The sequence below is a fragment of the Podarcis vaucheri genome (assembly GCF_965113315.1).
Source record: "Podarcis vaucheri genome assembly, chromosome: 12".
NCBI lineage: Eukaryota > Metazoa > Chordata > Lepidosauria > Squamata > Lacertidae > Podarcis > Podarcis vaucheri.
This window is the reverse complement of record NC_138750.1, coordinates 21,745,428-21,759,418: the sequence shown is the minus strand read 5'-3', so window position 1 is coordinate 21,759,418 and position 13,991 is coordinate 21,745,428. Positions and strand designations below refer to the sequence as shown.

Sequence of the window (13,991 nt, the reverse complement as noted above, 5' to 3'; positions counted from 1 at the left end):
GCAAACTGGAGAGATACAGCTGGCTTTGTTTTCCATAAGGAACATATGGCAATGAAGTTATATGAAATGTACCCTTACAAAAACACTCGAGGGGGGAGCAGGAAGCGAGCGAGAGAAGAGTAATACCTTTATTATGACCAACTTAGAAAGATATTTAACAGTGAAAAAATGTTCAGGTCTCCAAAAATTCTTCTGGAAGCTGAGCTGAGCATGGTGTCCTGAGAGGTACTGGAACAGACACACAATAATGTCAGTCCATCCTCCCTTTGAAAAATAAAATCTAGCGCTTAACCAGTGACATAGCACGGGTTGCCAGTGCCTTGGGCCGTGCAGAGAGGGGGTGGAAGAGAAATGGATGGAGTACACATGTGCATTCAACTGCTTAAGGCAGAGGCCTTCAACTTTTTTGAGTTCATGGCTCCCTTGACCAACTACATTCTTTCTGCGGCACCCCTGTGGGACTCTGGAGCCGTTATGTCACGCCTTGCCTGCAGAACTGGCAGCCTCTCACCCTTTTTTGAGCATGCTCCCCTGTGGAGTGTTCCCATCAGCCTCCTTTCCTTGGGAGCTGCTGCTGCCCCTGGTCTCTGACCTCCCCCCCCCCAGTCCCCTTCCCAAAGAGAGGTGCCTCCTCACACTGCCCCACAGCGGCCTGGGACTTCTGTCCATTCCCAACTACAAGGGCTGGCAGGCTGGGCTTGCTTGCTTGCTTGCTCCAAGGCCGCTTCAGCTCCTGGCAACCAGCACCCCCTGGCCAGCCCCAGAGGCACCATTAACCTGGGCAGCTTGTAGCCAGGGCTGCTGCAACAAACATCTGTGCAAGCCTTTGGGAGGCAGAGACACGAGAGGGCATCTGAGGAGGGAGGGCAGGAAACAGGGACAGAGGCCAGTGTTGCCTGCATCATTCAAGGCACCTCAGTGTGCCATGGCACACTGGTTGAACGCCACTGGCCTGAGGCATCTGCATCACTCAGGAGATTGCAGTCGCAGAGATAAGAAAAGAAGAGTCGTTCCATTGTCTGGAGAGGTCACTTCCTGGTTCACATGGAGAAGCCGTTTTCAACGCAGCCCAACGATGGAAGTGTGTGGCTGTTTTGAGGCAGCATCAGGTGTCAAAATTTTGCACCCTGGACAACCGCTCCTGTGGTGCTGCCACCCCACCCCCCCACAGTACACCACTGCAGCAATAACTGAAACTTGTGAGGAAGGGATAGAAATAAAGGGAAACATGGTATAGTCTTGCAGAGTGGGATCTGCATGGTGGACTGAATTTAGTAATAGAATTCTGCACTACAGTAAAATGGCTTTAGCCAAGAAGCATGTGATTAACATATGAATTAGGTGTTGGATATTTAAGTCAATTGGATTTTACAAACGCTATATTCAGGTAATTGCAATATTTGCTTTTAAGCTTTCAGCCCGGCACCTTGTATTCAAGCAGGAAGATTCCCACTTCACTAGTATTCTGGTGAAGATAGATTAGCATATCCTTTGCTAAACAAATAGTTACAGCAAGAACAAAGCCAGATTAGTTGGACATTTTTCAATTTCATTCTTTTCATTTTCTCTAAACAGACTGAGCCATGCTCTGTGTTTTCTCTGAAAGGACTCCGCATCTGCTCCTCTTACGCAGAAATCGTATTTTTTTATTTAATAACCAATCTTCTTGAATGCTAAACTCAATCTTAAAATGAGTTTGGCAGTTGAACAAAACATTTACAGCAGCACAGAAGATAATTTAATCTTCCAAGTATCTTGTTATGGGATCCACGTTTATGAAAATGACTTGGAAATACAGAAGAATGTATATATGTAGTACAAATTACAGAAAGATAGAAAATAAGTTGATATCCTTGGAAAGCTATGTCATAATGCTATTTATAGAAGAGGATTTTTTTCCTTACTGATTTGTTTTCATGGAAACCCTCATTCTTTAGGCTTAAGCCTTTCCAATTTTATTCTGTTAATATTTTATTACAATATTTGCATAAGTTTCATTTTAATAAGCCTGTGGAGACAGGTTTCTTCGCCCCTATATTCCTGATAAGCTAAGTGATAGTATGTAACTTGTTTTCAGACTGTCTTACAAGGGATGCTCAACGGTACAGGATTAGCTTGTGTAAATATTAGTTTTCAATGGATGATTCTTTGTGCAAAGGTCATAATAAAAGCTATTACTGTGGGGATGAGATACTGATGATATTAGAGGATTTTGTAAGGCAGGGAAAGTTTTAAGGCTGAAATGGGCTAAGCCCAGATTGAACAGCCCGTGTCGAAGAGTTCAGCCTGGCAAGGAAGAGCCTCCTATCAGAAAATATATTTCAAATGGCAAAAAACACACATCCTAGACTTGGCCCGGAGACTTCTAAAGAACCCCTCTTCTCGTGTCTTCTGTTAACTCAACATGTAGTTCTGCCTCTATTTCTTTTTTTGCTGTTATTTACCTACCCAGTCCCTGAGATCATCTTCTGAGGCCCTCCTTCGTGTGCCTCCTCCTCAAGAGGTCCAAAGGGTGGCAACACAAGAACGGGGCCTTCTCTGCAGTGGCTCCCCATCTGTGGAATGCTCTTCCCAGGGAAGTTCGCCTGGTGCCTTCATTATACATCTTTAGGCACCAGGCAAAAACGTTCCTTTATATCCAGGCCTTTGGTTGATCTTATTGACATCCAACACCCTTTTAGAATGTGGCTTTTTTTTGGGAGGGGGGATTTATTGGGTTACTGCTTTTGGTTTGATTTTATATGCTGTGGTCTTGTTGTAAACCGCCCTGAGATGTATGGGTACAGGGCGGTGTATAAGTTGAAAAATAAAATTAATAAGAATAAGAATACTGCCCGTGGCTCTCTATTTTCAGAGTTTGAAATGTAGCTTTCTTTTTTATCTGTTCTTATAGGCAGAATTGTGGGCAATTTTAACTCATTATTATTTACATCAAGCATAGCCAAAGTGGGGCTCTGCAGATGTTGTTCAACCCTCACAAGCCCTGCCAGCCAGCATGGATAATGGTTAGGGATAATGGGAGCAGCATCTCCAACAACATCTGGAAGGAACTACATTGGCTACCCCTGATTTACATCAATGATGTACAATTTACATCCATCATGATGGATCTCTTTTCTTCCCTTTGTTTTACAGAAAGAAGTGATGGCATTACTTGTGTTGATGGAAACATCTTTGTTTATCATTGCGTAGCATATGCAGTAATTATGCCCCTTACAGTTTGCTGAACGCTTCAAATGCAAATAGTAATGAAAAGTGTCAGCTGATTTTCCAAAGGTAAAATGTATTCTTAGGAAAAGGACATAGGGCACCCAAGAAAATTAAAGATTATGAAACAGATAAACAACAACAGCTCAATCAGGCTGGAACATATACAGTAGCTGAAGAGAACAATCGGAGGAAGGTTGAAAGCTTTGCTTTAAGAAATCAAAGGTTTCAACTAGATGGTGAAAGTTAAACATGGGTGGAGCAAGGTGGACATCTTTAGGGGAGGAGATCGATGAGATGGGTACCATAACAGAGAAAGTCTTGCCATGTGCAAGATTGCATTGCTCCTTGCCTGGTTTCTGATCACTGCTGGGTGTTCTGCTTTATTTAAATGTGATTATGCCAATAATAAGGGGACGCGGGTGGCGCTGTGGGTTAAATCACAGAGCCTAGGACTTGCCAATCATAAGGTCGCGATTTGAATCCCAGCGACGGGGTGAACTCCCATTGCTCGGTCCCTGCTCCTGCCAACCTAGCAGCTTGAAAGCACGTCAAAGTGCAAGTAGATAAATAGGTACCGCTCTGGCGGGAAGGTAAACGGCATTTCCGTGCGCTGCTCTGGTTCGCCAGAAGCGGCTTAGTCATGCTGGCCACATGACCCAGAAGCTGTACGCCGGCTCCCTCAGCCAGTAAAGCGAGATGAGCGCCACAACCCCAGAGTCGGGCACGACTGGACCTAATGGTCAGGGGTCCCTTTACCTTTGCCAATAATGCAGTAGTGGGGAAGGGGATGAAATGGATCATTCCATGGTGCCCCAGACGTAGGAATGACTTGGGGGTCTTGGCCACCCCTGCTCCTGGAGTCTGGGCACAGAGATCCTCAAATCGCTGCCGAACAGGTGAGTGAGCAGACAGAGAAGAGAGAAAGAAAAAGCTGCGTACAACTCACAGGTAAAATTCAGGAGTCAGTAATCAACCCTGCTCTCCCACAAAAGGCAGAATTGAAACTGTCCAGAAGGTTCACCTCCGTTTCAGATGGGCATGTAGTTTCATTTTCAGTTCTGACCTTGCCTTCTACCCTGTATGCTTCACTCCTCTGCTGACTGAGAAGCCACACACACACAAAAGACTGGTGAAGAAGTTACTCTGCATTTCTCCCTCCCACGTCGCAAGGAAAATTCCTTCCCCTCATGTCACAAGAACACTGCTGTTAATATTATCCAATATTCACTGGAAAATGTGGCTCTCTCAGATTCGTACATTAAAAGCAACACCTGAATGCCAAGAGAGCCAATACTTGATTCGCTGCAAATTGTGCTCATTTATTCGTGTTTATGTTGCACTCTGTAAACACTCTGTTTTTGTTGCAATGTGTAAAACTATTTTATTTCACTGCCTTGGCTCAATAAATATTTCTTCTTATTGCTCGTTAAAACAGAGAACTTATAAACTGTACCTCCAGAGCCTATAAAATGCAATTATCTCACTTCTATTATGTAATTTTTTTGCAGAGTCTACTGTCTCTACACTGGAGGTCTAGACTGGCAAACAATCTCCAAACATGGGGATGGAGAAAGTTCTTTTCCTGGCCCTATAGCAAGAACAACATCAGTTTCAAATGGGTTCGCTTGGTCTGCAGTTGCTTTTGCCTTAACTAGTCATTCCAGCTGAGAGCCAAAGGATCACACAATTAATTCCTTACTACCATATGCTCTTTTAGCTTGCTTTTTGGGTCATAGGGCATATTTTGGGCATCACACCTATAACATATATGTGCTTCTAGATGGCAGGGTTCAGAGTCCCAGAATGATTATGGATGTTAATAACTATAATAATTATAATAATTTTATTATTTATATGCCATCCATCTGACTGGGTTGCCCCAGGAATTCTTTTTTAAAAAAATAATTTTTATTAACAGACCAATCATATCAAATCAAATTGAATCACATAAATTCCGAATTACAGAGCCTAATTTTAAATTTTGTTGGGGGTACCCATATTTCAAGTTCCGAAAGGGGTCCAATCCTCTTATTGCTACTGCTTTAAAAGTCCATAAATCTGTCCAAATAATGTTCAAAATACTGTCCAATCCTTTCTTGCTGTTTTCCACATCTCTTCTAGTTGTTTTCATATATTTTTCCTCTCTCTTTGTCTTTGTGGCCTCTGATTGTCTCCATAAACAAGTTCAAACAAATTTGTATTCCTGTGTGGGTTTTTCCGTTCGTCCAAGAGTCATATTTCAGACAGCCGCCGTATTTCATCGCTTCCATAAAGAAAAACATTCTTGCTGTCTACTTATTCACTTTTCGCAGGTCTGTCCCTCTTTCTCAGACCTCGAGGAGGTTCTACCAAGAATCCAGTATGAAAACAAAGCTTCCTCCTCCCGATAAATCTTTCGACAAGACCCGTCAAAATGGTGACTCCCTTTTTGTTGCTGCGCCATCAAAAGCCCTTGTTCTTTTTCTCGATCTCACATGTCAAGCTTTTGGTAGTAAATTATTTCCACACAGTTTGTAATCATCCTGCTTAGGTCGGTTATGCAGCGGTTCTTTTTGAGAAGGGGTTATTGATTAATCACATAGAAGAAAATAAAAAGCCCCCCCCCCATCCAGTCCCGCTCCGGCATACTGAACCTGATGTAATTTCTTCATGTTGTATTCCATTAAATCCAAACCCGTTGCTCTCGTTCCACAGAGGTCACTTCAGTTAGCAGTTTTCACTCCCGTTCTTCACTTGAAATATGTGCATTTGCTTCATTTCCAATTAAATATCTTGAGCTTATGCAAACCAGTGCGCGATCAGAGACAGCGTCCGGGGGAGCCGGACTCCACCCGAGGGCTTTATGCCTAGTGCCTTCACCCCCTTCTTTCGAATCTGGGGATGAATTATGGGTACAGCAGGCAAGGCAGTCCCCCCCATTCCCTGGGGGGGGCAAGGGAGGCTGCATACTCCCATCACAGCCTCTTAATTACCTCGTGTGGGTCGGAGAGATGTTATTGTTGGCCATCTTCCAATGCGCCCCCTGGTGGCCCCTCTGCCCCATGAATTCTTGGTGGCTTCCAACAAAATATTAAAACATAGGTAAAGGGACTCCTGACTGTTAAGTCCAGTCACGGACGACTCTGGGGTTGTGCCGCTCATCTCACTTTACTGGCTGAGGGAGCTGGCGTTTGTCCGCAGACAGCTTCCGGGTCATGTGGCCAGCATGACTAAGCCACTTCTGGCGAACCAGAGCAGTGCATGGAAACACCGTTTACCTTCCCACCGGAGCGGTACCTATTTATCTAGTGGCATTTGACGTGCTTTCGAACTGCTAGGTTAGCAGGAGCTGGAACCGAGCAACGGGAGCTCACCCTGTCGCGGGGATTCGAACTGCCGACCTTCCGACTGGCAATCCCAAGAGGCTCAGTGGTTTAGACCACAGCACCACCAGTGTGGGGCTTCCAACAAAATATTAAAACATAAAGGCCCTCAAACATTAAAAACCTCTCTGTAGCTGCCTTCAGATGTCTTCTAAAAGTCAGATAGATGTTTATCTCCTTGACATCTGATGGGAGGGCTTTCCACATGGCAGGCACCACTACCAAGAAGGCCCTCTGCCTGCTTTCCTGTAACCTCACTTCTCGCAGGGAGGGAACCGCCTGAAGGCCTTCAGAGTTGGACCTCAGTGTCCAGGCTGAACAATGGGGGTGGAGACGCTCCTTTAGGTCTACTGGGCTGAGGCTGGGATATATGGATAGGATTCCTGGGTCTGTATATAGCTGAGGGAAAGGTAAAGGGCATCGTCGGGGGCCGGACCCCTGAGAGAACAACAAATGTCAGATTAAGAATGTCTCTTTCGTCTTTTTAATTAGCGAGAAGGGGGGGGCACTGTTATGCAAAGCATTCCTCTGTAAGACATACTGGCATGCATGTTCCCACCATTTAGTGAGCACCTCATTATCATGACCACAAGAAAGGACTAATAGGACTGAAAGAAGCGAAGAGTCAACAGAAAGAGGCTTCTAAGGAATATAGTAAAGCAACTGGGAGCCAAGGGAGCCAATCTGAGCTGAACACTTGGTCACCTGCACAGCAACAGCCTATTTAGATGACCACATTTCCACACATATTCCCAGTGGGTCCGTCGCTAACAATAGTTCAAGTATTTCTCACAGTTAAGATGTCTACTGCTACAGCAAACTGACACATTCTTTGGAACAAGCTTATATAACCCGTCTGTGAAAGTTCCCAAGTGTGGAAAACCAACTTCTGGGATTAGGAAAAGCAAGACAATACTGTGCATTAGATTGTACATAACTGGGCAACTTGAATAGAGCTACAACAAAAGTGGGAATTAGAAGAAGGTTATGCCTCAGAGAATTGAAGGTTCTAATTACTGTTAGATACTGTAGTTAATTAGCAAAAAAAAGGAAGTGTGATAACATGTCGAGATTTGCCTGTTTTCACATGAATTTAGATATATTTAATTCCATGCACTTTAAAATGAGATGGCGTGTCATGATATGCTTTATTCAAAAAAAATATTAAAGAATCCAAACATATCCTAGGAAAATTAACTGTCTGAATCAGGGCTACATTATATTTGGGGCCACTAATTCAATATTTAAGCAGCAAATTCGCAGACCTAAAAGGCTTTTTTTTTCTTACCAGGAGTAGAGAATAGTTCCGACAACTGAGGTAAGCTTGCTATTTTCCTGTTTCTGCTTTGCAAGACCAAAGTCAGCTGGAAATAAAATAAATAAAGCAAATTTATTTTCCTTCAGCAGGTTCAATTATTGATTATAGCTGGAGCAAAAAAAGATCACTCATATTTGATATATTATCCCCACCACCTCATTTATGCATTATCAGGCAACGTACAATAATATTTGCTCATCTTCTACTCTTATCTTTGCTCTTTATGAATGACATAGAGTGGCCTGGTTCACATGTCATGGGACGCCCATTCATGATTTACTGTGAATGAGCGAGAATGCCAGTGCACACTGCTCAAATTACACACACACACACACACTCACACACACACCTGCCCTTTCCTTTCCCAAGCTGGAAGAAAAAAAATCTACAGTGCTGACTTAGCATTTATGTATGACTCAGCATTCACAGTTTGGCTTCTCTCCAAAGAAACCACAAGAGCTGGTTCATATGTAGCCAGCACTGTGGCTTGATTCCTCCCAGATTCCTCTGATGTGCAAAGCCAGCCAGTTTTTAGGCAGTAGATGGCTCAATACCAATATATAATGCTTATAGAATTTGTTTGTCCTAAGCTCTTATGCCACCAGCCTGCAAATGAAACACAGTTTAAACAGATATCAAAATCCATTTATGAAGATTAGAACTGAACAGATGCCAAGCTCAACAACATACCAGCTATAGGCACACTTACTTAAGCTTTTTCCCAGCTACTGTTCTTGGCAGCAGCTGAAAAGAAGCAATTCCCTGAAGCCCAATCCTAGGGTGCAACCTTTGAAAAGGTCACTTTAAAATATGTTAATTGTCAGTGAACGCTTATGTTTCAACTCTTACCTCAGGGCAAAGTATGAGTTTGCGGGTGCCAGACTCCTCTAAATTCCCGGACCCAGTAAGTGTTGGAATTTAATCAAGCCTCCTGAACCCCTGGATCCAGCAAGGGTTAAAATATAAGCCAGGCTAGCTTATATTTGAATGGTTCATCACCCCAGGATAGCTTCCTCATGAGGTCATTGCCTGGGGTGAGGAACCATTAAGTGTATGAAGGGCAAGGTGATGGACCATTAAGGAAACAAAAAAGAGGGGAAATGGGTGGAGCACGTCCTCCCTCTTTTAAATCGTGAGAAGAAGGAAAGGCACAGTTTAGAGTTTTAGTGGAAAAGCTATAGAAGCAGAGCATGATGCTTGAGGTCTATTTGAACCCAAGGCTGCATCTATGGGAGAAACAAGACCCACTGGGAGAGTTAATGCTGGGAGCGCCTCCACTATAGACCCAGGTTGTATATATGTGTAAATAAACCATATCTCTGTCTCCATATATACAGCAGAGAGCGTGGTCTTGTGGTCTGGACAGCACAGGACCTCCATACACACTGCCCTGGCTTGTTCCCTGGAGAGAGCTGCTAACACAGGAGGAGGAAAAAAACCTTACAGGAGGCAGAAGTTATGAGTTACCAGGCTCTGCAGCCACAGCTGGAACTGTCATTCCACAGCAATTTGACCTCACCTCCAGAGGTGCACTCCATTGTCTCTCGAGACTGACGAGTGCCAGCAACAATTTGGACAGCTCTTAAGATATCGTAACCATATTCTGCATGGTGGTTCCTGATATCAAGGAACAAGTTTTCATCTATGTTTGGATGCCATTTTAAATCAAGATGGCAGATTGAACCTTTCAAAACTGCATCGATTTGAACCACTGAGTTCAAAATTTCACTGATTTTGTTTGACCTCCTGAAGAATGCTCCGTGAAGTTCCGCATGCTACGATATAAGCTGACATAATACTTCCATGTTCAACTCCCTCCCTCTCACAAATATACAGTATTTACCTCTCTAAGCCTGCAAGCCTATGCACACCTTTTGGAAGCGAGGAAGCGAGTCCCATGGAGGGAGACAGTGGAACTGTCTTCTGAGCAAACAGGCTATGGGGAAAGGGAAATACTATCATATGTGTTTATAGGTATTTTACAAATAAAATGCTCAGAACGACACGGCAAACCCTGATTTGCCCAAAGCGGGGGGGGGGGGGGGAGAGAGAGACAAAGGATGGGACAGAATTGGAAATTTGGTTTCCTGCTGGTGTCCAAACCATCAAATGATCCTCCCATTTACTTCAACCTATAGAGCAATGACCTATTAGTTAATCCAAATGCCCAACTTCTAAAAGGTCATGCTCCATGCTGGGCTTATTCGGTTCTGAAAAGTGAAAAATGACAAGCTTAGCTACCGTATTTTTCGCCCTATAGGACACACCGTCCCATAAGGCGCACCTAGTTTTTGGGGGGGGAATTATTTTTTCCCCCAGGCGCGGGGCTGGGGCGGGGAAGGCCCGAGCTTCCCCCGACCCCAGCCCCCAAACAGGCAGCTCTCTGCAAGCCGTGGGAGCCCAGCGCTGGCTCCCGCTGCTTGCGGAGAGGTCCGCAAAGCCTGGAGAGTGAGAGGAGTCGGTGTGCACCGACCCCTCTCGCTCTCCAGGCTTCAGCGAAAGCCTGCATTCGCCCCATAGGACGCACACACATTTCCCCTTCATTTTTGGAGGGGGAAAGGTGCGTCCTATAGGGCAAAAAATACGGTATATTTATTTATTTATTTATTTATGACAGAGAAATGAATACTCGACACAAGAAAATGGCACCAGCCCTTGAATCTGTTGTCAGAAGCTACTGCTTCACCTTGCATCATAGCTGAAATGCTAAGATTTGTGTTGTTTTGTGATGATGCCCGTTATGCCTCTTGCCCTGTTATTTCCCCAATTAATATGCAATTGTAATAACATAGCTACTAACAGTAGTACTCCAGGCTGTACAAAAAACAAGGGGGGGGGAACAGATTGAAATCGTTCTGACATTCAGTATTAAACACTGTAAAAAGAAATAAAGAAATAAAGAAAACAGGTGTGAACCAACTGTACCTCCATGAAAGCAGGTCATTTTGTTCAAGTAGCTGTTTCCCACATTCTTTATACAACCCCTGAGAATACTATCCTGACTCGAGAAAAGCTTTTGTCACCTGCATCCAATTTAGGGTTTAGATGGCTGTGATGCCAGTTTTAGATGTTTACATCAGTTCAGCTAGAGGTAATGTTTTAAGAGGTTTTAATGCTACCTTGAAAACTCACACACATTCTTCTGTTCTAATACAAGCTTTGTAAAAAAAAAGAAATAAAAATAAAGGTGTCTTGCAAGTTTACAGCAGTAGCATTGCACCAAATAAGACAAGGCTGGAGTAACTCCACTGTCTTGCCTTCTCTCCATTTCATTCCATGCTAACGTTTTTCAAGGGCTGTTTTGGGCACCTTGCAAAAGCTATTCCAATCCTCTACTGGAAAAGGTTGAATGAGTGAGAAGATGGGCTACTAAACATAATGCAAGAGCACCATGCAGTGGCCACTTGTTTTAATGCAGCCTGTCTCATACTTAAAACTACTATTCTAGGAGGTAAAAACTGCACAAACAGTAAAACGCCTCCTTGTGCAAGGCATGACTACTCTGTTACTAGGTAAGCTTTGACAATGTTTCAAATCCACAAATACAATCCGAAGTGATATAATAACACTGGAATGCCCATAACATCTATATAGTGTTAGAATTAGTATATTGCGCACAATACTTCATTAAGTAATGAGGAGAAAAAACTGCATTTGAAAATTATTGAAAAGGAGGGGATATTCTGGTTCAAGGTTTTTGATGTGCTTGCCTTGCTTCTGAGACTGCCAAGGGGAATTTGTGAATGTCCGTCCTTTCATTCTACAAGTCATCTCACCAGGACTTGCACTTTGCAACCTTTGCAGGCGGCTGCACTTTCATTTAAGTCCAGAGTACGGTATCAGGAAGTAATTCCTCCCATGGGGCTTTTCCAGATCAGAAAGGACAGGCAGTCAGGTAAGCGAAGCTCAAAGTCCCGTACCAACCTAAATTCCCTCTTCTTTTTTACAAATCATCTTTATTGGTTTCTTTTAATTGACATTCATAGAATCATATTATAACATCTCAGTTCTCCTATGGCTAAACATGTATTTCTAAATACATAATATTAAAGAAAACAAAAACAAAAATTTGTGCTTAATCGCTTGATTCTTTCGTATTCCTTTTATACTCGACTTCCCTCCCCTTCTTATTTGGGTCCTCAGTTTGAATGCCTCTCTTAACACGTCTATGAGTTTGTTTTCCTGTTTTCCCACTATATTTTAGTATTTTTTCTGACAGAAGTTATTCTAAACCTGTCAAAATTTCAATTTCCCCATGATAGCCTTTCAAATATTGTTTGAATATGTTCCAATCTTTTTAAATGTTTGTTTTGTTTGATCTCTTATCTGCCCAGTCAACTTGTCCATCTCTGCGTACTCCATTAATTTGGTCAACCAATCTTTTTTGGTCGGTAAACATTCCCTTTTCCAGTTCTGTGCAATCACAACTCTTTGCTGCAGTGGTGGCGTACATGAATACTTCCTTTAAATCTTTTGGAATCTCATTTCCCACAATACCCAATAGGAATGCTTCTGGTTTTGGGGGGGAATGAGATTTTAAAGATCCTTTTTAAATCATTATAAATGAGATCCCAAACCTAAATTCTCAATAATTTATTGTCCTGAAAATAAGGCAGAGAAATAGAAGCCTATTTAGCGGGCGAAGAAAACATCTGAGAAACCAGAGGATGGATTTTGGCAGAGCACTAGCTATAATGTTCTCATCTGTTACAGCAGACCAGGCTTGGCCAACACAACGCTCTCCAGATATTTTAGATTGTAAGCCTCGTCATCATCCCCATCAGGCCACAGCTTTGTTTTCAGGAGCTGATTGTAGCTCAAAACATCTGGAGAGGGCACCAAGTTGCTGAAGGCTGCATGCACACAGGTGTATATGGATGAGCAGCAGACAAGAGTCATGCCTGCACTTTGAGCAACGTGACAATACAGCTGTTTTATTTTGCTCGTGCTGCATGCTTCCATGTCACTTGGTTCCGTTCAGCCAAATAAATTAAAACTTACAGCATTCCATCCTGTATAATTTATATCCGGACACCAGCACTGAACATGAGCCTCTGAAATGCACAGTAAAGAACCTGGCACTCTCCTTTACATCAATCAGCTGTGGAAGAGCACTATTAAAGCGTTACCTTTGGGAGCAAATCTACTAATGAGCAGTCCTCTTTCCTTTTCGGGGCCTGGAGAGATGCCAGCCAATTATATATACATTACTTAAAAAGAAGATATATTATATAAGCATGAACAGAATCCCTGTGCTAACATGAAGATGATACTAGGAAAATCCTGGAAGAACGAGAGACTGCAAAATGTTTAAAACAGAATAAAAGTTGTGGAAGTTATTCCAGTTTACAAATAAGCAAATGGAGGCATAAAGCTGCTTTCTACAATCTGAAGCCATCCAGCTTTTCTGGACTATAATTCCTATCAGCCCTAGACGGTATGGCCAATGTTCAGGGATGGTTTTAGTCCAAAATATCTGGAGAGGTCAAGGATGGGAAATTTAGCCTAAAGCAAATCACCAGGTTCCATTTTTACTAAGTCCGTCCATTTGATACAGTGTTTACGTTTCATGTGGTGTGTTTTTTCTTTCCCTTTCATCACCAGAATCACAGGAATAAAAGAGAGGTGGCAGAGTAATGGAGACTGCAAGCCCTGTTTACTTGGGAGTAAGCCCCATTGAATTCAATAGGACTTACTTATGAGTAGACAAGGGTTTGGTATCGGCTGCTGGCTTGCCCTGCTTTAAATGTTATTTTCCATAATGTCAGGGCAGCTGCTTTTACGCACAAGGCAACGGCCTCTCTTTTCAGTCAGGTTTTTGGACTTTAACTTGGTGAGTTTTAGATATTGTGGCTCCCTCAATGGGTAGGATGTGTTAGACTGCTTTTTAGGTATATGAATGTGTTTAGCTTCTATTTTGTTCTAGTTTCGTATTGGTTTTAATTCTTGTATTGTACTCCAAGCCACTCTGAGATTGCTATTCATAAAAAGCACTAATAACTGAAATTCATAAGGCTTTATGTATTTTATTTTTATCTAGATTTTAACCCCGCTTTGTAACATTCCCCCACAAAGCCTCAGAGAACCTTATTATAAATTTA

At 42.9% G+C, this 13,991-nt stretch overlaps 1 protein-coding gene across 4 annotated transcripts in view; it reads right to left on the bottom strand.

Annotated features, from left to right (window-relative positions):
- The window catches only part of NEK10 (NIMA related kinase 10), a 113,240-nt gene that overhangs the window by 52,444 nt on the left and 46,805 nt on the right, over nt 1-13,991 (bottom strand). For all 4 annotated transcript variants that reach the window (XM_082193308.1, XM_082193310.1, XM_082193307.1 and 1 more), the window contains exon 23: nt 7,861-7,936. In XM_082193308.1, the coding sequence (XP_082049434.1) occupies nt 7,861-7,936 (76 nt within the window). The remainder of the gene's footprint in view (nt 1-7,860; nt 7,937-13,991) is intronic.